This window comes from Oreochromis niloticus, linkage group LG5 (genome assembly GCF_001858045.2).
Source record: "Oreochromis niloticus isolate F11D_XX linkage group LG5, O_niloticus_UMD_NMBU, whole genome shotgun sequence".
Taxonomy (NCBI): domain Eukaryota; kingdom Metazoa; phylum Chordata; class Actinopteri; order Cichliformes; family Cichlidae; genus Oreochromis; species Oreochromis niloticus.
This window is the reverse complement of record NC_031970.2, coordinates 38,784,566-38,812,364: the sequence shown is the minus strand read 5'-3', so window position 1 is coordinate 38,812,364 and position 27,799 is coordinate 38,784,566. Positions and strand designations below refer to the sequence as shown.

General features: G+C 40.1%; 1 protein-coding gene across 4 annotated transcripts in view; it reads right to left on the bottom strand.

Moving 5' to 3' along the window:
- Window positions 1-27,799, bottom strand: part of epha8 (eph receptor A8) — a 144,245-nt gene that overhangs the window by 49,021 nt on the left and 67,425 nt on the right. For all 4 annotated transcript variants that reach the window (XM_005452257.4, XM_005452258.4, XM_005452259.4 and 1 more), the window contains exon 6: window positions 24,085-24,400. In XM_005452257.4, the coding sequence (XP_005452314.1) occupies window positions 24,085-24,400 (316 nt within the window). The remainder of the gene's footprint in view (window positions 1-24,084; window positions 24,401-27,799) is intronic.

Here is a 27,799-nt window from a genome sequence, read left to right as displayed (position 1 = left end):
TCCATGAATGAATGAACCAGGAGTCAAACATTACTCATTAAGAAGAATGGCAGCCACAACTATCATGCAGTACTGCTTACTAAAAATAAAGACTGAATAAAGATGAATTATTAACATTTTATGTAGCACTGTGTTCTTAAAGTTGTTTCTCTTCAAAGTGACATTTGTCTGTTTGTTTTCTTGTTTCAATAAAGCGTGGATGTGAATTATTAGCCCACTCAGGAGCTTCTCCTCGCCTGCACCTGCGTCTGCTTCTGTTCCTCCAACACAGAGATGATTTTAGCCTCCAGAACATTAATTAACATCAACAACATTAATTAAAAGGCCGATTCCCCAAACATGTCAAGATGAGAAATATTTAGGTTTGCTTTGCTAGAAAGTTCTAAATCTAAATACTGTGTTTGTGTGACGACTTGCCCATCACGTCAGGGATTGGCAGACATCTTCATAGCAAGAAAAGAAAAAAACTCAAGCTGTAGCTGCATGAAATGCTAATTTTGTTGATTTTATAACAAACACTTGTTTTGATGTTTAACAACATGTATGCTCATCCTGGGAGCCAGAAGATTCAGACAGAATCAGTTCAAGCAACGTTTTTTGGTCCACATGACACACAACAAACACTGTTCTCATAAATCACTCCTCACTGTCTAGTTTTTAAAAAAATAAATTTTTAGTATTAGTTAATAAGGATAAAATCTGGTGACTCTGTTTTTCCTGTACATTAAACTTGTGTTTTTAGACATTTTCCTTGTCTGTAGTTGTTGTTTTATTATTAAAATCTTACCCAAGCCTCATAACTGACCCTAAACTGCCATCTTCTGTGATTTGTCACCTCATTTCAGCTTTGTTCCAATGCTTTACCTTTAAACACTACAAGGTCTAAGCTGACCTTCTGAGTTAACTTCAATAATTAATTTCTCCAAACCATCAACGTGTCTTTTAGACCCCATTCCTACAAAACTGCTCAAAGAAGTCCTGCCATTAATTAATTCTTCGATCTTAAGTATGATCAACCTATCTCTAATAATCGGCTATGTACCACAGGCCTTCAAGCTGGCTGTAGTTAAACCTTTACTCAAAAAGCCATCTCTAGACCCAGCTGTCTTAGCTAATTACAGGCCAATCTCCAACCTTCCTTTTATATCAAAAATCCTTGAAAGAGTAGTTGTGAAACAGCTAACAGATCATCTGCAGAGGAATGGCTTATTTGAAGAGTTTCAGTCAGGTTTCAGAGCTCATCACAGCACAGAAACAGCTTTAGTGAAGGTTACAAATGATCTTCTTATGGCCTCTGACAGTGGACTCATCTCTGTGCTTGTCCTGCTAGACCTTAGTGCTGCGTTTGATACTGTTGATCATAATATCCTATTAGAGCGATTAGAACATGCTGTAGGTATTACAGGTACTGCGCTGCAGTGGTTTGTATCATATCTATCTAATAGACTCCAATTTGTTCAAGTAAATGGAGAGTCCTCTTCACACACTAAGGTCAATTATGGAGTTCCACAGGGTTCAGTGCTAGGACCAATTCTATTTACATTATACATGCTTCCCCTAGGCAGCATCATTAGAAGACATAGCATAAATTTTCACTGCTATGCAGATGACACGCAGCTCTATCTATCCATGAAGCCAGGTAACACACACCAATTAGTTAAACTGCAGGAATGTCTTAAAGACATAAAGACCTGGATGGCCGCTAACTTTCTGCTTCTTAATTCAGATAAAACTGAGGTTATTGTACTCGGCCCTGAAAATCTTAGAAATATGGTATCTAACCAGATTCTTACTCTGGATGGCATTACCTTGGCCTCCAGTAACACTGTGAGGAACCTTGGAGTCATTTTTGACCAGGACATGTCCTTTAACGCACATATTAAACAAATATGTAAGACTGCTTTCTTCCATTTGCGCAACATCTCTAAAATTAGAAATATCCTGTCTCAGAGTGATGCTGAAAAACTAGTTCATGCCTTCATTACTTCCAGGCTGGACTACTGTAATTCTTTATTATCAGGATGTCCTAAAAACTCCCTGAAAAGTCTTCAGCTAATCCAAAATGCTGCAGCAAGAGTACTGACAGGGACTAGGAAGAGAGAACATATTTCTCCTGTTTTGGCTTCCCTTCATTGGCTTCCTGTTAAATCCAGAATTGAATTCAAAATCCTGCTCCTCACATACAAGGTCTTAAATAATCAGGCCCCATCTTATCTTAATGACCTTGTGGTACCATATCACCCTATTAGAGCACTTCGCTCTCGCTCTGCAGGCCTACTTGTTGTTCCTAGAGTATTTAAAAGTAGAATGGGAGGGAGAGCCTTCAGTTTTCAGGCCCCTCTTCTGTGGAACCAGCTTCCAGTTTGGATTCGGGAGACAGACACTATCTCTACTTTCAAGATTAGGCTTAAAACTTTCCTTTTTGCTAAAGCATATAGTTAGGGCTGGACCAGGTGACCCTGAATCCTCCCTTAGTTATGCTGCAATAGACGTAGGCTGCCGGGGATTCCCATGATGCATTGAGTTTTTCCTTTCCAGCCACTCACTATGTGTTAATAGACCTCTCTGCATCGAATCATATCTGTTATTAATTTCTGTCTCTCTTCCACAGCATGTCTTTCATCCTGTTTTCCTTCTTCACCCCAACCGGTCGCAGCAGATGGCCGCCCCTCCCTGAGCCTGGTTCTGCCGGAGGTTTCTTCCTGTTAAAAGGGAGTTTTTCCTTCCCACTGTCGCCAAAGTGCTTGCTCATAGGGGGTCATATGATATGATTGTTGGGGTTTTCTCTGTATTTATTATTGTGCGATCTATTGTACAATATAAAGCGCCTTGAGGCGACTTTTGTTGTGATTTGGCGCTATATAAATAAAATTGAATTGAATTGAATTGAATTGACCCCACCTCAGCCCTAGCCCCAAGCCTAACCCTAACCCAGGGGTCAGCAACCTTTAACACCCAAAGACCCATTTGGACCCGGTTTCCACACAAAAGAAAACACTGGGAGCCGCAAATACTTTTTGACATCTAAAATGAAGATAACACTGTATATATTGTTTTTTTTACCTTTATGCTTTGTGTGAACAACTAAGGTCTGTTTCTTATGAAATCCATGAAGTGCTACAGAGAAAATTACATTTTATTTATGTAATTAACACATTTTAAACTCTTAAAGAAATATAACAAAAGGAAAGACACCAACCTGAACTAAAATAATCCAGCAAACAAAAAGCCGCCACCCTTATATCGCCTTTGGGCTTTTGGAGCCTTGACCTGACTTTTAAAAAATAATTGGAGAAAAGCTCTATGCTGCTGAAAAATGAAAAATAGATATTTGCAAATTCTGCCTAAGTATGTATTTTACCTGGTTAATGTGTGTGGCGGGACGTGGTCTGCAGCGCCGCTGCAGGGGAGGCGGACGCACCTGAGCGGCACCCGCAATCACGCCTCGCCGCCTTAACGTCTGTGCTATCTATGCTGTTGTATTGTTGGTATATGTCGGGCTGTGAGCTGAAAAGCTACAGCCGGCTGTATGCGTACAGCAACCATGTGTGAAAAGTGGTCAATAAAGGGATGCTGAAAAGCATGTTCATGGAAACATTGTCGGGTCTGCTGTGGTATGTTTACAATGGGACTTCTGCTCCTGAACCTCTGCGCACAGGGTCTGCAAATTGGGGCTGTACGAAGTCATTTTTATCTTTACGCAGGACTCTAAGGTGTCATCTGTGAGGTGTGAGCAGTGTTTTTAACATAGTTCACGGTGGAGAGTAGCTGCTGACATAATGTGGATCCGAAGATCCATAATTGACCTACCTGGGGTTGAAAATCTCGATTAATGCATGGCGTTACCGGCTTCCCCGAGTGTGACTCTTATTTTGAGCGATGAAAAAATAATAGAATACAATTTTATTTTTATATTTCAATATCACAATAATCTTCCAATTTAGAACTACAAGGTAAAAAAGAACTAACATAAATAAAATACACTTCAGCTAAATACTTCTAATTTATTTTCCCAAACCACGCGGAGCCGCACTATACGGACTAAAGAGCCGCATGCGGTTCCGGAGCCGCAGGTTGCCGACCCCTGCCCTAACCTTATGTATTGGAGAAAAGCAACATGGAAAAAAAGTATGTGTACATAAAACGTTTTTGGTAAGACACACATAAAAAACTATTTACAGTCCCACCAAAAACAAAAAGTTCATTTTTGTTCATTTATTGTCTCCTCATTGCCAAGAATCTAGAGAACAATTTTAACCCTCTGAGGTCTAAAGCAAATTTTAAGGTGGAGTAGAGGTAGTGCTCTACTCCAGGGTCTGCCCATCTGCCTCCAGGGAGCTCTGTTGTCAGTCAAAGTATGTAGAAAGTATGTGGTACAACCTGTGTGTGGGCCACTCTTGCTTGTGTTGTTGTTGGTCAGTCAGCCAACCCTGAGGGACGATGGAGCTCTAAAATACAAAGCGTGATGAAAGGAGCCCACTTTTTAAATCTTGCTTAAGCTGATGTTTATATCATTCAACAGTCTAAAAATATACATGTAGTATAATTTTCTGCACTCAGGTACTACTGAGCAATTAACCAAACCACTTCTTTGAAAGTTGTTCCAGTGAAACAAGAAGTTCTTAGAAATGCAGTCAAAACTTAGAGCTGAATTTCAAATGAGCTATACCTTTATCAATAAGGAAAGCCAGTCATAATTAAACAGCTGTGTGGATATCTGCTTTTATGCAGTTTCCTGGTGAACTGGAAGCTGGCAGAGGTGTGGTGTGAAGTGGCTCAGATCCTTTAGGCAAACTGTTTACAGAGCATGTACTTTGATAACAGTGAGTGTATGCATGTGTGGCTGTTTGCGTATTGTCCACCATGTCAGTACCTGTCAGTGTAGTGCAAACGCTACAGCAGAATTTGCATCACAATGAATCTTAATAGCCATGTGCAGCATTGTGTGCTGACCTTGATTTATTCCCTGTATAAGTGGGTAAATAAATACATTGGGGAAAAAAGAGGGAGCTGGAGAAAGCACATCACTGTCCCATGCGTGAGGAGACTGTGAGGGAGGAGCACGGATGAGTGGGAGTCTCAAGTACAGCCTGGACGGGCCGGTGAAAGCTCACAGTGTTTGTGCAGCACTGGCTCTGAGCCCTCTCTGCTCCAATAATGTAATTTTGTAATGCTGGGGAAAATATCTAATCAATCAATCAATAAAATCAATAAATCAATTCTGAAGGAGGAGCAAAATAGAAACATTGTGGTATTGTGTTAAAAGTCCATAAAATGATTAAAGGCAGGAAAAAACAGTCAAAACTTGATGAATCACATTAAAGTATCCTTACAGCACTGAGATGTGCACAGCAAGCAGTTGAAGTTGAAATGCATTAGTACACTGATGGTCACACACTATGCCCCTCAATTAATTCTCAGCTATGCTGACTCCATTTGTTATTTCTTAATGGTTTTCTAGTAGAGCTTTTTGTTTGGTCGCTTTTTCTCCTACTTAACTGACTGCTGTGTTGTACAAACGTCAAGTTTTCTTGCAGTGCCCATTGTAAAATATTGGCGCTAATTTTAAGCTTATTGCTACAGTCATTTTTGTCTGTTTTGCTTTTGTTGCTGTTTGAATCGTTCTCCTTTTGCCTGTGGGTGCTTCAGTTTGCTCGCGTCGTAAAATCTGTTTGTTAGATTAATTGGTGTGGATGCAGGGTGACCAGATGTCCCATTTTATGTGGGACTGCACGGCATTTTTTATCTCTTATCCTCCTTTCCCACATATTAAAGATGTTGCCCCACATTTTATAGGCTCCAGTTTACAAAGGTCAAATCCCATCTCAAAAGAAACATGTTGTTCAAAAACAGGTGTCATCCCTGTCATAGCACCCCCACTGAAACCCAAAGATGACAGCTTTAAAAAACTTAGGGTTACAGTTTCTGTAAGTGTTTCCTTATACACTTACATATCCAGCGCTGATCTCTTAAACCTTGCAAAGCACTGACCTTATAATAAAGCACGCATTCTCCAAAATCTAGTGATAAACTTTGCCAAAGGCTTCTAAGCTGCTTCCCTAGGGAGCAAATGAATGCACTAACAAGCTCCTGAAGTTGTCTGAGTGATGGATGAATGTGTTGGTAAGATCAGCTGTGGAAATGGGACACTCACCATCCACACTGTCCCTCCTGCTACATCAATAGTCCAGATACCAACAGCTGAATAGCTGCACTACTACATCTCACTGCACACTTTAAACGGGGACGTCACCTTCCAATTTGAGGTAAGCTCGATATACTTCTAACCCTGAGCAGAAAATGGATGGGGCTGGTTAGGGATCATTTAAGGACGTTTAAGTTATGAATGGGCTCAGCTGAGCTGTGTTGAGGTCAAAGGACAGCACGTTTTTTAGTAAAACAACAGATTTGTGACCAACCCCTGCATTAACAGGTGCTTTAGTATATCTGATAGAGAAAAGATAGTCAGCAGGGTCACAGTAAATGTGAGGAAACATTTATTAGAGCTTGAACAAATGAGACCAAACGCTGTTAAACCTGCGGACTGGTTTTGAAGTACTGCTGGCCATTTAACACCACAGCCCAAAATAAAAGGAAAAACATCCACTGGAGAAAAATGGCCAGCTTTACAGCTTCCAAGTTAAGAGCATTTGTTTCTCTGAATGAGTGCTTTGGCTCCCACTGGCAATATGATCAAAACACACATTTAAAGTCATCTGTCTGGTAATTATCTGACCTTACTGAGAGAGAAACTGTTGCTAGAGGGAAAAAAGGACTCATCAAAGCAAACTAGTTTCATGATATTGGTTTAGATTATCGGCTGTAACTGCACAAATGAGTTACCAGCATTTTTACTGAGTAATAAAGTTTGCCAGGACTTTGTTAACTGCACAGTTTCAAATCAAATCAAATCAAATCACTTTTATTGTCACGTCACATGTGCAGGTACACTGGTACAGTACATGCGAGTGAAATTCTTGTGTGCGAGCTTCTCAAGCAACAGAGTTGTGCAAAATACAATAACGTAAAACAAGCAAAAATATAAGAATGGCTAAATCTGAAAGTAATAAATATATGTACAATATATAAGAGTATATGCATTACTGGATGTGTATACTAAATGTGTTTTTCTACGTGTGTGTGTGTGTGTGTGTGTGTGTGTGTGTGTGTGTGTGAGTGTGTATATACATATTTTACAAATGAAATAGAGTAAACAATAAAATAAGATATATAAAATATACAGAGGTTGGTAGTTGGACATGTGCAAAACAGTGGCATTAATGTACAGTATGGAGTGCATAATGTTGAAGTTCCAGTAGTGAGGGTGAGGTGTCTATGACGTGTTCAGCAGTCTGATGGCCTGGTGGAAAAAGCTGTCTCTCAGTCTGCTGGTACAGGACCGGACCAGTTTGCTAATCTCTCAGCTTTTAGCTACTAAATTAGATCTCTGATGTCGAAGTTATGAACTTTATCCAGACATCAGTGCTAATTTCATTGGCCAATCCTTTTTGTCATAGTCTTCATCAACAACCTTTGTTTTTCCCGATGAGAACAAAAACTAGATAAAAACCCATGCACAAAGACACATCTGCTTTCCTGTATCTTTTGCTCGTTTCTCTTCTTCTTTTCTGTTTTTTCTAAACTGAGGACCTGATGGCTTTGACCCTTTCTTGTCCATCTTCCATCAGTAATTTTGCACTCCAGTATCAACACCCACAACATAAACTAATAGACTAACAGACCTAAACCTTAGTGCACAGATTTGGTTTGTATAGGGTTTTTTTCTGTGATTTCACACAACCCAGGAAAAATAATTAATACCTAATGAGCTTGGATCGACAACATTATGAATGAAATGTGCACTATTTGGAAGCAGTCCGCCCCCTCCCCTTCCGGCAGGTTGTGTGTGAGACTTCAGCACAGCATCAGCAGCAAGCAGGCACACCGGGGACCCTTGCGATCACTATATCTATATATGTGTGTGATATAATTTAAAAAACACAAATTATAGGTCTGTATCATAATGTCTTCAGTTTTTGTAGGTCTGTCAACGTTAACGCGATGAAAATTTTTAATGCATTCAACACATCTGGTACGCAGAATGAACAAACTTTGGACAAACTGCCCGAAATGCGTTAACAGAGACATTTCAGGGATTTTGAGTCATTCTGCGCTCCAAATGGATTAATTGCGTTAAAACTTTTAATCGCATTAATCGTGATGACGGCGTTAACGTTGACCGCCCTAGTTTGTTGGTTTGTTTTTATTTTGTTCTATTTTGCGAGCTGGTTATTTGATGCCGCTCCAGCCAGCCAGAGAATCAACCGCCGCCCCGCCCTCTCCTCCCTGTGTGGCAAGCAGCAGGCACACCTCGCAAATGGAGGGTGCAGGTTTACTCCCTGAAAATGGGCAATAGAAAATCGGTGCCCATGCAATCCCCAAAATGCACTGCCATGATGTTGGGGCAGCATGGATACAAGCAACTTTTTTTTGCCGATGCCGCCCCCACCACAATGCTGCCCTGGGCAACCGCCCAGTGTCACCCATATCAAATTCCACTAATGATCTTGAGTAAGAAGGCTGTAAAACTGAAGATGATTCAGACCTCAAGCTTTTATGACACTGAAAACAGCCTTTCTGTTTCTAACCTTGTAACATCACCAGGTCTCTGTGGCCCATCTGTGGTTAGCTTTTAGGGTGGAGGCAGCAGCAGAGATCTGGTGGGGTTAGCATCCCCCCACGTTTTACCTGTTAAGATGAAGATGTCAGAGTAACCTATAGCTTTTGAGGCGTTACACTTACTTCAGTTCTACGATGTTAACACAAAGCTAGCAGCAGGAGATCCCTGAGCCTGATGAACCGAGCTTGATTTTACAATGTTAAGAAATAGAGATCTACAAGATTTTTACTTTGATAAATCCACTGCCATCAGCTCTGTGGGCTGTCTTTCACCATCAACACAGTAGTAAATAAGCTTGTCAGTTCTTTTATACAATTTGCTTTTTGGAAATAATAAAAAAAAAAATTCCTATTATCAACTGGAAACTGCAGTAACGTCACGAACTTTCCTTTCTAAAAACAACAAATGAGTAAAGGGATGGATTGCTTTTTAAAAAACTAAGTATCATGTGTGATACATTGCTTTCTGTGAGTAATGACCCCTACACTTTTGTATCATCATGATAAATGATACAACTGATTCCTCTTCTGTTTTCAACATTTCTGTAAGAAGAACTGATATTAGAGAAACTAAGACAAATAACAAGTATGGCATCGATGTCTTCAGTCCCTATACGTTCCTGCCTCCCCTCACCTCCCCTTTGGCCTCCACGCTGGGTTCAAATCAATTTCATCAATGAAGCCATCACAAAGGGAACATTACCACAGTGTTTTCCTGTGGAACAGGCCTGGTAATTACAAATCAAACGAGACAAATACATCCCGGTTAATGAGCGTTAAACGGATGTTAATTATCCGATTGAATGGCTGTCACCATTAAACTGTGTCTAATGGAGGGAGTGGGAGGAGGAGAGGTGGGAGGGGTCGAGAAGAAGGGTAGCTTTAAAAAAAGGAAAAAAAAGACAGGCATTCTGAAAGGCATATTAGCAGCAGATTGAGAAGATCACGCAGTGTGAAGCGCTTGTATCGGAAACGCAAGCGAGAGGGGAAAGGCGTGGGGAGATGCAGCAGAGGGAGGGAGGAGGGGCGGGGAGCCTAAACTTTCCTCTTTTTCCGACATTAGCGATCGCTGCGACGCATCAGAGGGGAAATTAATCAACTGTTTTTGATTATTTATATATTTGAAAAGGACAAAGCTTGCGGGAGGAGGAGAGCTGAGAGGAGGCAGGAGTCACACTGCGCTAATGTGGTCACAGCCGGTCTACCAGGCAGCTCCAGTCAAAACAAATCCGTCACAGAAGGGTGGAAAAAAAGAAGAAAAAGAGACGAAAGTTCACACACTTAACATTCAAAACAAGGTACGACCCCTCTGTGATTCATCAAGAAGCTCATGTAACAAGAGGAGAATCTGGATTTGGATTAGCAAGTATGTACTGAACAACTCCCAAACTGCTGTTTCAGGATGAACATGCGTGTGTTTGAACACAAGTATCGTAAAAAAAATCCTCACAGGATAAACAGAATTCCTGTCAGGAATGAAGGATGCAGGTCACTAAGTGCTAAGCTGGTCGGAACCATTCAACAACACTGTCACCCTTTAATAAATGCAATTGTTACAAGCATGTTTGCTAAATTAGAAGTTTTTCACAGCTCCAGGTGTTTCGTTCGCTCGTCAAAAGGACAAGTGAGTTTCATGTTCTTGCATTTGCAGAGGATTGCTCCATCATTAAAAGGCTCCCCGTGGGCATTATTCTTAAGATTTTTGGATAAAACATTACCCTAGTATTAATAGCAGCATTACAGGGTTATTTTATTACATTAACAAGCGCAATCAACGTCCTGGAAGTATCCAGGCTGAGCTTGTTTCCGGACTTTAATTAATGTCGTTTTTTCAAAGCCGCTGATGTGGCTCATTTTGGCACATGGTGGCCTTTGATGGTGGAACTTGACACACCAGGTTACAGCATTAAGGTGACAGGTCTGTCACTCCCAAGTCATCATCGTTCAGTGAACCGGGTTGCTGTTGTGAAGGAGCGTATTTGAACACACATCACAATCTTATAGTTTAGTTAATATAAGAGTGATGATGACGATGATTCTGTTTTTTTCTTTACTTTAACATGTGGCTATTTCTTTATTTCTCTTACTGTTGGCACTGAAATGCAGGCTTTTCTTTGAAAAATCATTGTCATTATGAGAGAAAAAGCAGCTCATTAAAAAACAAACCAACAAAAGAAAACAAAACCAACAAAGCTTCAGAAACTTTGTGGGAAAAGAAATGAAGAATATAAAAGGATGAACACATAAATAAAGTTCAGATTTTCACCTATTTATTGCACCAAAATAAATAAATAAATCAAATAAAGCTTTGACCCAACTTCAATCTCCACACATTTGAGCAAAAACAGACAAAAAGCAAAAAGTTTGGTTCGGCTCGGGAACGAGAGCCAATTACGTGGTGAAGCAATGGCATTAGAGCCTCTTTGACTTTGAATAAGAAACGACAGATTACACAACATAAACTTTCTGTATTTCTATAGTCTCACTTTTATTTATCCAAGCAATCAACTGACATTGATGGAAGAGTGAAATTATGTCGCAGCTGGTTCCTCTACTTGAAATGCCAACATCATTGCAATTCACAGCACACACACACACACACACACACACACATACATTGGAGCACGCACATCCATACAAACTCTCATCCCTCCAGCGGAGGCCGTGAAAGAGCGAGAAGTAAATGACAGCGCCCCGTGTGCACATCAGTTTAACTCAACAAGAAGTCAGGGCAGAAAATCATTTGAAGAAGTCCCGCAGTCCCTTCAGATGGAGGCTGCCAGCTTCTCAGTGATCTGCTATCATGTTGCCTGTCTCTTTACTGTCAGCACTAATAGCTCTTAGACACTGGACCGGGACATGGGTGGCTACTGCAGGCCAAGGGTGGCACACACAATCAATAATGTAGCCAGCAGCTTCCCGGCCTTTTGTGTGCATGTTTTCAGCCCTGAATTAAGCATTCATATGGGCTGCACATAAGAGGATTTGTTCGTGCCAGTGTGCATCTTTGTGTTGCCGGTAACATGGGTATGCAAGTGTGTGTGTGTGTGTGTGTGTCTGCAAAGTTGCTTTGTGTGCTGACGTGCAGCCCTCTGCACCTGCTGTGGAGATAGGGCTTCGGCCAATCACAACAAAGATTGGAGGGAAGTTTGAGTGACACAACTGTGCTGTGGCTGGCTGAGATACGATTCATTCTGTTATCTCTCTCTCTCTCTCTCTCTCTCATGCACACACACAAAGAGTCATGGTGGCTTAACAGAATTAGATGTTTAATAATGCCAGCTATTCTCTTCCACTGATTCTCCTCTTTCCCTTCTTTCCTTCCTCTCATCTCACCCATCTTTTCTGTTCACCCTTTCCTTCTTCAGATCTTCTTTTCTCATCTCTCCTCACTTCTTCTACTCCATCTCCTTCATTACCTAATTTTCTTCCCTATATTTTTCTATACTTCTTCTCTGCTCTTTTCACCTGTGCTCTCTTCCCTTTTTTCATTTTTCTTCGCCCCACTTTCCTTTAATTGCTTGCTCCTCACGTCTCCCACATTTCTTTCCTTCTCCCCATCTGCTCTCTTTCCTTTACGCCCGTCTTTTAAATTCTCGTGTCTTCCTTTCTTAAGTCCTCGATCCTCCAACTCAATTTTCCTTTATCTCATTTCCATCTGTTCATTACTCTTCTGTCTTTCCCCTGCTGTCCTCCTCCTCCTCTCCTTTTTCCCCTTTCAGTTTTTCCAGATCCTCTCCTTTTCTCTTCTCCTTTGTCTCTCCTTCTCCTTCTCCCTGCCTTTCATCTACTTTCCCCCTCTTTGCACCTCTCCTTCCCGTCCTTCCTTACTTTGTTGGACATCCACGGGCGAGGACCAACACAAAAACACTAATTAGTCTTGGCACAGCAACAGCAAATCCCTCTCCACTGACGCTCCCGCCCCTTAACAAACAGATGTAGGCTGCTCACACGTTTGGACTCACACATTTGGACACATTAATGAGACTCACACATTTGGACACACACACACATTTGTGCAATAACACACAGGGTCCCAGTGCCTTGTTTCCCAAAGCGCAGCATGCGGCCGCTGCAGCTGTGACGGCTGTTGTTCGGTGCTTTTGTGAAGTGGTTTTTGTTTGGCAACATCAGTGTGGCTGACGTCGCTCTGTGACAATAATATTGTGTGTGGAATATGATGAGTATTTAAATGTAGCAGCATTATTATGAAGTTGAATATCCTAATTTGGCTGATTGAAATGTTTCAGTTTTGCCTCTTGCCGTGCCCCACCAATCACAGCTCTGTGCTTGTCTGATTTACTGAGGAATATCAGCAAAACAATGGATACAACTATAATTCCCAAGACATCGCTGCAATGTTAGTCAAGATATTCCACTTTCTGGGCTCTGCTTTTCAAAGGGACGCTGGTGACATCATCACCAGGTGTTCAGGATTTCTCTCAGCTGAGAACAACCAATTATGAATTAGGAGGAATATTTGGTTTTCAAAAGTTTACAGAATATGGAATACAGTGATTCAAATCTATGGTAAAAAACCCCCAAAACATGTCAATTAAGAAATACACAGATATTTTATTTACTTGCAATGAATGTTATTATTATGAAATACTGTTCTTTGTTACATTGTCACTTTGTGGTTAGTTAAATCTTGTATGTATGAGGGGAGGTGCATATACGCTCTTGTTTGTTGGATTCCTAATTTTACTTGTTTATGATCAGACAGAAATTAAAATAAATGAAAATAAATGAAATGACAGTTCACAGGAAACGAGATTTCGTGGAGCTACAGCATGAAAAAAATACTTTCATCAGCTAAAGGTTTGATTTTTTCGAGGGGTTTGAGATAACAGATATTAGTGTAAAACTTTAACATATGAAGGTAGCATCATCTAGCTCCTGAAAATGTGCCTCTTTAGCATGCGGCTGAAGTAAAAGTGACCTGGTGGATGTTAGGAGGTTAGAAAGGTGCACCACCCGGTGCCACTTTAGCTCACGGGGTGAGCAGGTGACCATATGCCACAAGGCTGCAAAGGACCAGCCCGGGCTCCAGTTTGACCTGAGGCCCTTTGCTGCATGTCTTCCCCTCCTCCCTTTCCATCATCTAATAAATACAAAAATAATACTAAAGAAGAAAGCAGTGCCATTAATTCAGCATGTGTTTAATTTCAGTTTGGCCATATTATTGATATATTTAAAAAAAAGACTGGTTGAAAAGCTCGACTTGAGGATTCAGAATGCAGATGTTTTGGGTTTTTTTCTTTATTCCATCCCAAATGAAAGACAGACAGCAGCACGGAAAGACAGCAAGTTCAAGGTAATTCCAGAAAAAAGTGCTCCTAACTCAGGAGCAAAAGTTCTGTGTCTCTTTATTACTCTAAATCACCACAGACATTAAAACCAAACTAAAATGATGGTCATATTTTGTTTTTTTATCCCTTCCACGCAAATATGTGCAAAGTCCAAGTTTCATAGCCAGCTGATATTTCATCCTTTCAGCAGTTTGCCTTGTGTGTACAATCTTTCTGGAGATGAAAAAGAAATGTTTTTCAGCTGCACAGATACAGATCCCCGGTGGAACGGCATTACAGGACTGTGCGTGCGTTAAAGCCATATTTGTGAGTGAGTGAGTTGTGCGCTCGCACTGGGCAGCTTTCCCACCCCCAGGCAGCGAGTGTGGGTGTTTTTCTGGAGCCTCGGTGTCATTTGCCTCCAAACAGTAACAATGTTGTTGATCAGCAGTTGTTTACAAACCGCCAGGAGGATGGAACTAATTTGTTCACTGTGTATTCCCCCGTCTCTCCCGCTCTGGAGACCATTTCAATTTGAGCTCCTTATATGTTCTCGATAGCGGGCTGCCACAAGTTGATTCTGACAGCAATTATGAATATCGTGTTCCACTCAAGTGGTCGTGAGCGGGAGAGTAATGAAGTTCTCACCAAATCATCTGTTCCCCAAATCACTTAACTGCATCTTCATTAAGAACACTGCAGTGTAGAAGAAATCATCAGATCATCAGATTAACGACGTAGCCGTCCTAGCAGCAGCTTTTGGGCTCCTGAGGGGCACAGAATGCAAAGCTGGCTTTTCACCAGAAAACTTGTTACACGCTGCACTGCTGGGGTTTAACAAGGCACGATGCATACTGTGTGTGTCTGTGTCAAGGCTAGAATAGAGAGAGAGAGAGGGAGTTGGAGTATTAGTGAACCTAAGCAGACAGATATCAGTTTTGCTAAACAGTGTTAGGTTTTTTCATTTGTGTGATTTTTTTTCTTGTTTGTTTCATATGTGTGCACACATGTAACCAGTGTGTGTGTAAACTTGCCTGAGGGAAGGTGGGAGTCGTACCGTACTTGAAAGGTTGGATTCTGTGTGGGGACTTTTTGGACAAATAATCAAACTTTATTATTTTCCTGTTTTTTGATTATCACGAAAAGAACAAGACAGCAACTGAAGATTCCCAGCAACAACACAGGGACATAGAGGGATGCTCGGGATATAAGAATGAGTGGAGTGTGTATAATGTGAATAGAACTGCTGTGTAAGCAGTTTTAACCACATTCCCTCAGTGATCGAATAAATAAAACTTGGTTTTGATGGTTTATCCATGTGTAAGTAGTACTTTGAGCTCCCTCACCTCAGTTGACACATCGGGTCTTTTTCATATCAAAAGTCAAATCAACACTTAACATGAATGTTAACAGAACTTCAACAGCTGTGAGTGTTTCCACAGCCCATCAGCACATCCTACAAACATAAACACATTGTTTTAAGACACTGTGAGCTTTTAACATGGAAACATGCGAGCATTAGCAAAGTTACATGTAAGAATTCTGACACTACTTCTAATTTCAGTTTGTTGCATTTTTTAAAAATGATTTTTATTCTCTTTCCTTTTAATTCCAGCACTTTTTCTTGTAGCCACGTTTAATTTGCACTGCTTTTCATTTCACAATTATAAGCCTTGTAAAGTGTTTTGTGACTCCTGTGTGAAAAACACTATTTGTTTTTTTTCTTTTTGCATTTTCCTGAAAAACAGCCCAAATATACTTTTGTAGTTTTCTGATTTGCTTTTAAATCAGTGAATTGACTTAATTGACAGACATTTTTAAGATATTCACCAGAGACCAAGTGATTTGTGCAAATTCCTGCAAATTGCTTCTTTTGCTCAGTTTCCAATTATACCATTCAAACGAAAAGAGAAAATTCAAAGTGAAATTTTATTGCAAGTTGTGTGAACAAATATACTGATCTCAATGGAAAAAACATTTTTCAGCAATAATTGCATGCTGAAATTATGCCGGCTTTTTATTTGATAGATAAAAATGGTTTTAATTATAATAAGAAATATTCTCTGATATTTGATATACACAATTATACAACAATTATTCACATGCTGAATGACAGGTAATCAGACAAACCTTTGGAACGTGCTCACCCCGTGTGTGTGTTTGCGTGTGTGTGTGTGTGTGTGTGTGTGCATCCACCTCTGTGTATGAGCATCATGTTGTATTTCTGAGGTGGAAAATAAAAGCTGTGAGGAAGAATGACAGCAGAGAGGAAGGAGGTGCTCACAGACAGAAGCAAGGACAAAGCCCCTCACCTGCTCTGCGTGTGTGTTAGATGAAATAATAAATATATAAAGAAGAATATTAAATCCTCCTCGTCGCCCGCTGCTGTCGTCCTCTGATATTTCTCTACGGTGCCACACTGACAGATAACGATCACATTACTTCTCCCATTCGACTTTGTTTCATAATCTCTGTGACTCGAACAAACTCTTTGTATGTTTGATTATTTTATTTCGCCCCCTTTTATTCTGCTTACCTTTCCCTTTATTCTTTTCTTTCTCTGGTCAAACCTCTGCTTAAGCCCCCACCCGCCAGCCCTCCACCCTTTAACTCACAGGGAGAAGGGTTTGCTGACACAAGAGTCAAAAAGGCCCTGAGCAATCCTACAATCCCTCAGCGACAGGAGGAGCCAATAATTGTTGTCTGCTTAAGAGGGAGAGGTGAAGAATTTCAAGAGCTGCCAGGGTGGCAAACTGTCAAACACACACACACACAAACACACACACAGTTTAATCACATACATCATTTGAAGGCTAAAGCGGGAGAACTGAGTCAGGAGGTGCTTTTCTTTTTCAGATCAGCACATTTTCCTGATCATCATCACTCACGACTAAGATGCGTCACATTACTAGAAATGTTGGTGTTTTTCAAACAATCTCAGTTTCAGCACCAATGCCTGCATGTTTTTGTGATTAATATATTTACATAATTCCTTGATAACATTTTTAATATCTCTTGATATTAATTAATCTCCAGCTCACCACGGAGGTAAAAAGCAGTGTAAGATAATCCTGTCAGATTTAAATGTTATCAGACACTAGAAATAACCCTTCTTTTGCTCTGCTGGCTCTGAGTGACATTGCAATTTCCTAAATCTGATTATTCTTCTGGTCATGATTTTATCTTTACAAAGAGATCAATTTGACCTGAGTATGGAGGACAAAAAATGATTTAAAGGAACAGTTCACCACAAAAGATATACATATATATATATATATAAAATTTTATTGTATTTGTTTATTTTTTCTGGCCTTCTATCAGCTGTACAGTTTAGGTGATATCAGCTTTAGAGACTTTTTCTTCAACGTAATTAAACAAAACTTCCTTTGATTTACACAAAAAATCATAAAGAATTTGACACAGCAGTAATGTATTTTCTTACAAAAGAAAGAAAGAAACACAAAGCTTGCTGTGATTAGTTTCATTTATGAGCTGTTTTGTCTCTCCTGTTTACGTCTGTCACCCAGGCTGTTAGCTAACATGCTGGCTCGGCTGAGGAGAGCTCCGCTAATGTTTGCATCCTGCCACCCTGCTACTACTGTGACCTTGTTGTCATGAGGAGATTCACGAGCTCTTCTGCAGAGTGATACAGCTGGCAGCTGTCATTCAGTAAAAAAAAAAAAATAGTAGAAAAGACACTTCCACAGTGCAGATCAGCAAAACTGTGCAACTGGCATCAAACACAATCTAAACAACATTTGATGTTGTTGTGAACGCTCCCTTTAAAATTATAGACATACATTACAGCGGCGAAAAATTAAATTAAATAAAATCCATCAGTATTTAAGCCTTTTTTTTTTATGTTATTTCTTTATCTTTCATTTTTCTAATAAATATATTTGAATTTCTTTTGTCTGTATGCAACCAAAAATAACAGGTTGTAAATCCACATTTCTGTTTAAATTGGATAATCATTTAATAATGACACACAATGATGAAATAAATCCATGAAGGGATTTATAAAGTGTAAAAAATTGAATTGTTAATGTTATTAAACTAAAATGTTTACATTTTTTTTTACATCTATAGACAGACAGAGAGATCAATTGATGGATATTAAAATTGCACAGATTATTGAGTGTAATACGATTTTGTTGGACAAAGTCTGGAAAGTGATATTTCAGGTGTGAGTCTGTTTTTACTGTTTCCTCTCTGACAATGAAACTTTTTCTTTTTCACAAATGAAATTAACGTAGGTTATACACTGCTGAGTCTGTAAAGGAAAAATAGTTTTATTTTTAGTGGCTTTAGCATTTCAAAAAAGAAAAAAAAATGTGGCTACAATTTGGAGGAAAATTCCAAAAATAATCTCTGTGTAGAGTTTGGTGGTGTAGATGCTCCACTGGGGATTTGGAGGTGGAAAACGAAGGCTGGAGCAACATGAAAGATATTTAAAGTTATAAAAACAACGATTATTCAAATGTGTGTCAGTGAATTCTTAGAGAGCATGTCAGGAAGATCTTTAAAAACTTAATTTCTTTAATCTGGAATGACAAATAAAGAACATTATTGTTGTTGCACATTTTAATGATTTGTTGGGGATATGTGAGGAATGACAGATAAGGAAAAAGCCATAATCATAACATCACAAAAAAGTGATAATGTATGAATATGCATCACATTAATGAAATGTTGAGTAAACCTGTCTTACACGTTTGACTTTACGTCGTTGCAGCTGGAACAATAAATCACCTGAAAGTATGAGAGGTACAGTGGGGTTCTCAGAGTAGGAGGACACGTTGTGGTCCATTGACTGAGCAGAGCTAATACACATCTGTGAGTACAAACCCTCCCCTTTGCTCTATCTCTCTTGTTCTCCCACTCTCCCTTTGTATATGTGTGTTTGTGTGTGAGTCAGGGTTGGATGGCCCGACTGAGCTGAGTAAATGTGACCAGACTAAGTGTGTGTGTCTCATATCAGTGTGTCCTTGATCGCTCTCACTGTATGGGGCACTTTAGCCCATTCTTCACTGGCACCGGGAGGCATGCCTCTCCACACACACGCAGACACACACAGTACCCACCTGCACACACACATGCATGTACAGCTACACCCGCACACACTCAGTGTTTTGATGTAAACGCAAGTAGACGAGGGGTCCAGTCAACCGCTCCGCCTCCGTGTCTCTCCCTCTACCCTCCTCTCTTTTCCCCTTCGTCTTTCATTGCCTCCCTCCCTGTGACATTTTTAACGGCATGTCACGCAACCCTGTGCTCATGCACACACACACACACACCATGTCGTGCTCTCTGCCAAAGCTCTGCATCTTTGTCTGGGGAGAGCCACTTAAGCACGCTCATATACGCACATATTCAAACACAGTCATGTCTGATTTCTTTTCCCTTCTGCACACACACACACACACACGCACACACACACACACACACGCACACACACACACACACACACACGCACACACACACACACACACACACACACACACACACACACACACACACACACACACGTACAAGCAACTTAAGCCATCTTCCTTTCACCATCTCGTGCCCTCCCTCCTCTCTGGGTCTTGTCTGGTCTCGTGTGTGCGTGACTGTGGCTGGCTGTGGTGAGGGCAAATTAGCACAGCGACCCAGTTTGGTACCAGAAGAGTCAAGACATCAGGGGAAGATATACTGCAAACTCTCCCTTTCCACTGCAAAAACTCACTTTGTGCTCTGACACAAAAAAATACAGGGTATAAAGGAGCACCTCCAGCTGAGGATTATCACAAAGTAAAAGAATTCTAATTTCTCTTCCTTTTCATGTTATTTCCTCCCTTTAAAAGATCCTATCTCCACAACCTCAGAAAAAGTACAGCAGTGTGTTACATTTAAATCAGCCTTAAAAGGTGGATAAAATCTGTTCCATAAACAAAACATGAACTCACGGTGGGTTTTCCCTCCACCCCTTTCCTCTGCTTTCTTTACTGGGCTCTGTTTTGCATTTCTCTGCTGCTGCTAATTGCCTGCAACTAATTATAGAAGGTCTGTATGTGGCCCTCTGAACCGGACACACACTCACTCACACACACATGCGCACACACACACCGTTTCCTATGCTTTTAAACACATTTTGACAAGTAGCTCTCACTGTGTCAAAGTGAGAGGGGGTTTGCCGCTGGCCTCAGACACAACAGAGATTTGTGGGTGTGTGGATGAGTGCGCGTAGATGATGGGAGGAGGAAGGCTAAAAGGAGGGGGATGCTAGCAAACCGGTGTTGCGTGTCTCGTTCGGCTCGTTTAGCTGACAAACTGCTTTTAGCGTTTAATTATCCAGCGCTGTATGATTAATAGATTTTAATTACTGTAACCCAATTGCAACCTGAAATATGCACAGGTCTCTGAATGAGGTCAGCCTATCAAATCCCTGGCAAGACAAAATCAAAAAGGACAAAACAAACTGAGTGTGAGGGCAAACAATAGCAGATCAAAAATCTTTCCATCTCAAACCTCTCACCTGTTTTTTTTTTTTTCATCAGCAAATGAAAGAAGAAAAGCGAGCTCGGGCAGACAGGCGGCTGTTTTCATCAGTATTTACCTCCTTGAGGAAAATGTTAGACCTCTGAAAGGCTTTTGACCAGACCTTGAACTTTTTCATTTCATTTAAAATTTTCTTTACATGATCTGCAGCCGGAGCTTCAAAGAGACTTTTTGATTCGTTAGAAAGGTTAGAACCTTTCCAAATTCATGCATTGCTTCTAAGGCTTTTTGCATTCTGCACACACGCTGCTGCTGATGCTCCGAGGAAATGTTCATATAGCTAATTTACTGTGCAACTGCAATGCGTGCACAATCATTTTACTAATCAGAAGACTGAATGGCACTGATAATTTAAAAAGCGATCTGAAATCTATTAGTAGTAACTTTGTAACTGAAACTGCTTTTTACACAATTACTTTGTCTCCATAGCATTGCCAACGTTGAGCCCAAACAGCACTTATGGAGTTTAGTGTTAATGACCTTGAAGTAGGATTTGTCCCAGCTGACGGGAAACTAGTGACAATTCCAGTTAAATGAGGCAGTGCACGATGAGTTGTTGGTTTATCAGACATGGTGCTGAGAAAAGAACCAAGTGCCAGCTCCAAGTCTGACAAATGAAGCCAAAAACTGCAGTGCTTCTGATGATTCCAAAAGAAAGTCAGTTCCCATAGATGCCCAAGTTAAAATGCTTAAACATCATTACAAGCACATTTACACCCTGGTCCAAAACATGTTTTGGTATCTATGGATATAGTTTCCACATTCATAGAAACTGTAGATTAAAGTTTTCTAACAGCTCATCCATAAGGGTTAAAGTTTTGAAATGAGCTCAGCATAAAAGGTGTCAGACTATCGTTAACATGCAGTCAGAGCATGAAAGAAAGTAACAGTAGCGAGTAGAGTGAGATTTTACTCAATTCTTCATTTGCTCATGTGTAGTAGATATATTGGATAATAGTTACAATGTATAATTCTAAACTTCATAGCCCATAATAACAATGATTAATATGTAATTACCTGTCAGGTTACTACATTTCAGTTAACTATCATTTACTGTACACAATCACTAGAATAATTCTTAATGGTAACCATTAATATTTGTGCTTGCTGTATAACTAGCGTTTATGAAACTATGTAAATAGTTAATGAACTGGAATGAATTTTATAAAATTGTAAAGGATACATATAATACCTTTAATATATATACAACAATTAGAGAGCACATTCTAAGTAGGCAGGTAGGGTGGAGTGTAGTGGTGGTGTTCTGGGTAGCTCACTGGCATTTTTCTTTCACTTCAACTTTAAGCTGGCGAAGTTTAGTTCAAATTACATTCTTTGATAATGAAACCTTGAACAGAAATTGAATAAAAAGTAATGCACTCATGTCCTGTATGCTAATTAATCTTTAGTTTAACAGCAAAACCTGAAGCAAAGTCGTTTTCCATTAAAATCACTTACCACAAATTCAGACATACACAGATTAGATTGGTCAGTTGTGACTCGGTGCAATAGGACATTTTATCACAGGTTTCAGCACAGAAATAAACATAACTTTAAAGAAAAAATGTGATGCGCGTTCACAACATGCAATGTGTTTGCCTTTGCATTTTCAGAGCATCGATTATTACTCAACACACCCAAACAGTCGATGTGATCCTGTTCTTCTCCTGTTGACATCACATGTGCAAGCACGAGAAATAAAAGTCAAATAAAAAGCAAAACACCTGGAAACCAGCAGCAAAGTAAAGACCATGAGCTAATGGCAAACTGCCATGTTTTATAACCCACTTCATCAGGCTTAAGTGCACAGCCCCTGCTGAGCAACAGTTCACCTCTCTCTGATTAACTTTGTTCACCTCCAGCTCTCTCTGGAGAGTTAACAGTGTGGGTCACCCTCATCTCGCCGTCCACCATCTCATCCTAACGCAACACTTTCCCTCAAATACTTTCTCTGTTTTTGCAGCATTTGAGCATTCTGTGGTCTGTTAAATGGATGTCCAGTTTTTCTTCAGGAACGATAGCAAAGGTTTTAAGTTGACTGTTTTTTTTATGAAAGCACAAAAAATATATTTCTTACCATGGATACTATGTCTGCACAGTTAAATAGATCTCTTTGTAAAGTACTTCCTTAATGGTTCGCACAGTCGGAACATGTCATGAAGGCTGACCTATAACTGAAACCTTGAATGCATGTTAACCCTCCCTAGGTCGCTATTTAAGATTAGGGTTGTTAGATTTGTATTGTGATTGTCATTTATGCTTAGAAATATCTACTTATATATTCTTAGAGTTTTATAATTAGGTGTAGATTGGTAGAGGTTTGATCCTCAATAGTCTGCAAGCTTTGTGTGCATTCCAGAGCTCTCTGACTTTCACACCCACATTTTAGGAGCATGGGAGAGGTCGTACCTTGTCTTATTGTTTTATGGTAGGATAAACGTATCTATATCTGTTTTAGGCTAAGTGCCTTTTGTTTAGATGGACGGCTCTGGGGAGTCTTCCTGGGGTCACAGTTTGACCCCCACACACAGATACACACATACACACACACACACACACACACACACACACACAAGGTATTCTTTGTTCACATGTATACCTATATAAGAGGTCATATGTTAATGAACTTATGCATATTCATGTAACCACAATAAAAGAGCAGTGTTACGGGAGAGCGGACGAGAGCAACTGGGGTCAAGCGAAGGAACGGCGCCTGTCCAGTTCTCTCCTGTGCACGTGAAACATAAAGAACTTGCCTACTCGTGTCTTGCTTGCTGTGTAATTACATTGTCTTCAACGTTCCAGCGAATAGGTTCAAGCTACAAACCTATCAAGGGTTAGGTTCAAATCTCTTCCTTTATACCCAGAGAGAAACTGTGTAGCCAAAATACAGAAATCATATTTCAACTCTAATATCTTCCAGGTTTGAAAACTTGTCGGTTTATCACGAGGCAAAATGCAGCCTAACAGAACCTTCCAGGTACAGTTATCTGTGTCTCATAAGGCAGGCTGTCTACTAATTGGAAAGTTGGTGGTTTGATCCCTGGGTTCCACATGTTGAAGTATCCTCAGGCCAAATACTGAACCCTAAGGTACCCCAGTGCTTTCACTGGAGTGTGAGACTGTATGTACATGTATGAATGTGTGTGTGAATGGGTGAATGAGAGTTGTGACTTGTGAAAGTGCTTTGAGTCCTCAGATAGAGTAAAGGAGTTCTACATAAGCAGCAGTCCATTAACCATTTATCTAAGGTTAGGGTTGAGTTTTGGGCTTTTGCCAAATTGGCTAAGAGTTGGAAACTATCAGATCAATTTGGTGAATAGGCTTTTTTTTTTTAAAAAGAAAATATAAAAAGTGTCTGATGCATTTCACTTAGAATGGTTATTTTCTTTGTTCCCTGATTTTCAAAACATGAAAAACGATTAAAATGTTTTAAAAATGACCCACTATGATTGCTCAGAGCAGCAGCTTTGCCTCCACTGCAAAGCTCCAAATGTAAATACTACCAAACCAAAAGTGCAAACACACCATGCACCATAAAAACTTATTGTTAGTGGACTCATTGTAGACTTACCTATGCAGGAGTCCCTGTGCTCCTCAAATCCAGCCGAGCACACGCACCTCCCGATGGGCACCAGCCATTCCCCCTCTGCACTGCAGTACATTTTGGGTGTGTCCCTCTCCTCAGCGTGATCCACACACTGACCTCTGACCTCTACCAGAGATGATGAGTCAGCCCCCGTGACCACGTCAGTGAACACAGCCAGGTTACGGTTCACACCCACACAGCGTTTGTAGTACACCCTCACCGAGGTGAGGGCGATGCAGGCGCCGATGTCCTGGAAGGCCAGGTAAAAGCCCCGCCTATTGAGAGGGCCCACACCGCGCACCTGTAAGAAGACAGGAAAAGCAATTTTTCTTAAAAGGCAGGAATGCTCTTAATTTTGCAGGAACTTTCCTGTGCACAATTTAAAGCACAAAGTGCACATGAGCATGCATGTAGTAACTTTCTAGCATTTAGAAAGTTGTTTTATTTATTTATTTTTTTTGTGAAACATAAACAGGGGTTTATACAGAGGTTTCTTAACAAAACTGGTGGAACAGTATGAACGCAGCTGTAATTTAATCTCTGGACCAGTGTTTGGTGTTTTGCTTTGGCAGCAGTCATTAATCACCTGCTCCGCTTCCGACTACAATGAGGAAACAGATGATTTTACATTTTTATATGCTTGTTTTTCATAAGATATCACATCACAGTTGACTATTGTTAACACCAAGGAACTAATTTACAACATTATTTTAAAAGTTTGCAGGAGAAGCATCTAAAAATAGGCAAAAAACCTGTTCTTACTAGTAGATAGATAGAAGACTGGCCACCCCCACAGTTTGTATACTCTGAAACAAGCTGGGGTGGCACCTTTCCCTTCAAAGCCACATTGAGTTTTTTTATTTTTTAGATTGGTTGCTTCTCACAAACATAAGGTTTGTACAACATGTGGCTGTGCTCACAGCTTAATGCCTGAGATGACAGGTTTTTTTCTTCTTGTAAAGGAGACAAAATAAATAAGAAATATTTTGTTATTTATATATTATTCATCTGACAGAGACAAGTACAGTGGTATAAAGAAAGCACCTATTTTCAGTGTGTAAAATCTCAATGCTTAGATGTCAGTAGATTGCAGACTGCTGAATTCTTTTTCTTATCCCTCCCAATTCTTGTACATAATCCTGTCTGCGGTTGCTGCTGTAGGACAAATGAAGCCCAGTATGAGTCGGTGAAGCTCACTTATGTCCAGTGACTGTGATACTGAGGTAAGTTGTTGAGGATATCCTGAACTCCTCTGTCAGTAAGCGCTGCTGTTAGGAGGAGTTAGTGAACCTTTCTTTGAAATGGACAGTGTTGAGGAGTAAGGGAGTACATGTTACCGGCGTTACGTATTTAAAATACAAAACATGAGTAACTGTATTCTGTTAGCATTTAAAAAGTTGATAATTAGAATACAGTTACTTTGTTGAAATAAATGGATTACATGTAGAGGTGGGCGATAAAACGATAACGATATGTATTGCGAAATAACTTTTTCTCGATAGAAAAATTAAACTATTGCGATAGGCCTCATCTCTCTTGTCCTCTTAAAAAAAAAAAAAGAACAGCCAATCCAAATTAAGTAGCGCAGAGCCGAACCAATCACAGCCGCAGAGTCATGTCACGTGACTTGTTACGTACAGCACAAGCGCCAAGGCGCACATGTGTATTTGTTTTTGCAGCCGTGCAGCCCAGGTAATGAAGGAAATGAGTTTGCCGACTAGAGAAAAATCAACCGAGAGCGTGAGCGAAGGTTACCGAAGAAAAAACAGATGATGGTTCCAATGCCGGAGAGCTTGTCGAACGGAAGGGCCATAGAAGTTCCTTAGTGTGAAGATATTTCGGCTATTTCAAGTCTGACAAAAAACAGAGTAGCGCGCACTGTAAATTGTGCCGAAAGCAAGTCTGGAAATACAATAAAGCGGTGCATGCTCAATCTCTGACTGAAAGCGCTAATTCGTCATTCGGCTTTTGTCAGACTAAAGTAACTGTTAAAACTGTTTGAAAAGCTAAGCTATACAACAAGGAGAGATTGAGAATTTCCTTTTAGTTCTCAGTTTATTTGATATTGACAAAAGTTAGTCAATTTTGTCTGTTCTTCTGTAAAACGACCTAAGATTTATTTTTAGAATTAATATTTTGTTTCTAAGTGGAATTGACAATTTAGTAGTCTGTTTTGTTTGTTCTATTTTGAAACTTAAACGCTTTAGCGGCTGCCTTTTGTGTAGTTTGCAATAATTGCCTTTATTTATCTGAAACTGAAGTCTCATGTTCCTTAAGTACATCTTAATTTATTAAACTCCCCAAAATATGACTATCCAGAGTTGGGACCAGGAAGCAGAGTTGCAGTCTTACACGCCTCTCTGCAGCTTCTCTCCTCCTGCTACCCCCCCAAAAACCCATCTCCATTGAGACTGTGTCAGCTCCCAAACAGACAAAAAACAAAGTAAAAACCAGCAATAAACAACTTAAACATAAAAAATCACAAAGAAAGAACAATACAGTATCCACATCTGAACCAAAGAGTAAAACAGTGAAATGTGGATTATTAAATATTAGGTCTCTCTCCTCCAAGTCTCTGTTAGTACATGACTTAATAATTGATCAACAAATCGATTTACTCTGCCTTACAGAAACCTGGTTGCAGCAGGATGATTATGTTAGTTTAAATGAATCAACACCCCCGAGTCATTCTAACTACCAGAAACCTCGAAGCACAGGCCGAGGGGGCGGTGTGGCAGCAATTTTTCACACCAGCCTATTAATTAACGAAAGACCAAGACAGACTTTTAATTCATTTGAAAGCCTGATGCTTAGCCTCGTCCACCCCAGCTGTAAAACTCAGAAACCAGTCTTACTTGTTATCATCTATCGTCCACCTGGGCCTTACACAGAGTTTCTCTCTGATTTCTCAGACTTTTTATCTGATTTAGTGCTCAGCTCAGATAAAATAATTATTGTGGGTGATTTTAACATCCATGTAGATGCTAAAAATGACAGCCTCAACATCGCATTTAATCTGTTATTAGACTCAATTGGCTTCTCTCAAAATGTAAAAGAACCCACCCACCACTTTAATCACACTCTAGATCTTGTTTTAACATATGGCATAGAAACTGGACATTTAACAGTGTTTCCTGAAAACCCTCTGCTGTCTGATCATTTCCTGATAACATTTACATTTACAATAATTGATTACACAGCAATGGAGAGTAGACTTTATCAAAGTAGATGTCTTTCTGAAAGTGCTGTAACTAAGTTTAAGAATATAATCCACCCACTGTTATCTTCTTCAATGCCCTGTACCAACATAGAGCAGAGCAGCTATCTGAACGCTACTCCAACAGAGGTTGATTATCTTGTTAATAATTTTACCTTCTCACTACGTACGACTCTGGATACTGTAGCTCCTGTGAAAACTAAGGCCTCAAATCCAAAGTCCCTGACTCCGTGGTATAATTCTCAAACACGTAGCCTAAAGCAGATAACCCGTAAGCTGGAGAGGAAATGGCGTGTCACAAATTTAGAGGATCATCATTTAGCCTGGAGAAATAGTTTGCTGCTTTATAAGAAAGCCCTCCGCAAAGCCAGAACATCTTACTATTCGTCACTGATTGAAGAAAATAAGGACAACCCCAGGTTTCTCTTCAGCACTGTAGCCAGGCTGACAAAAAGTCAGAGCTCTACTGAGCCAACAATCCCT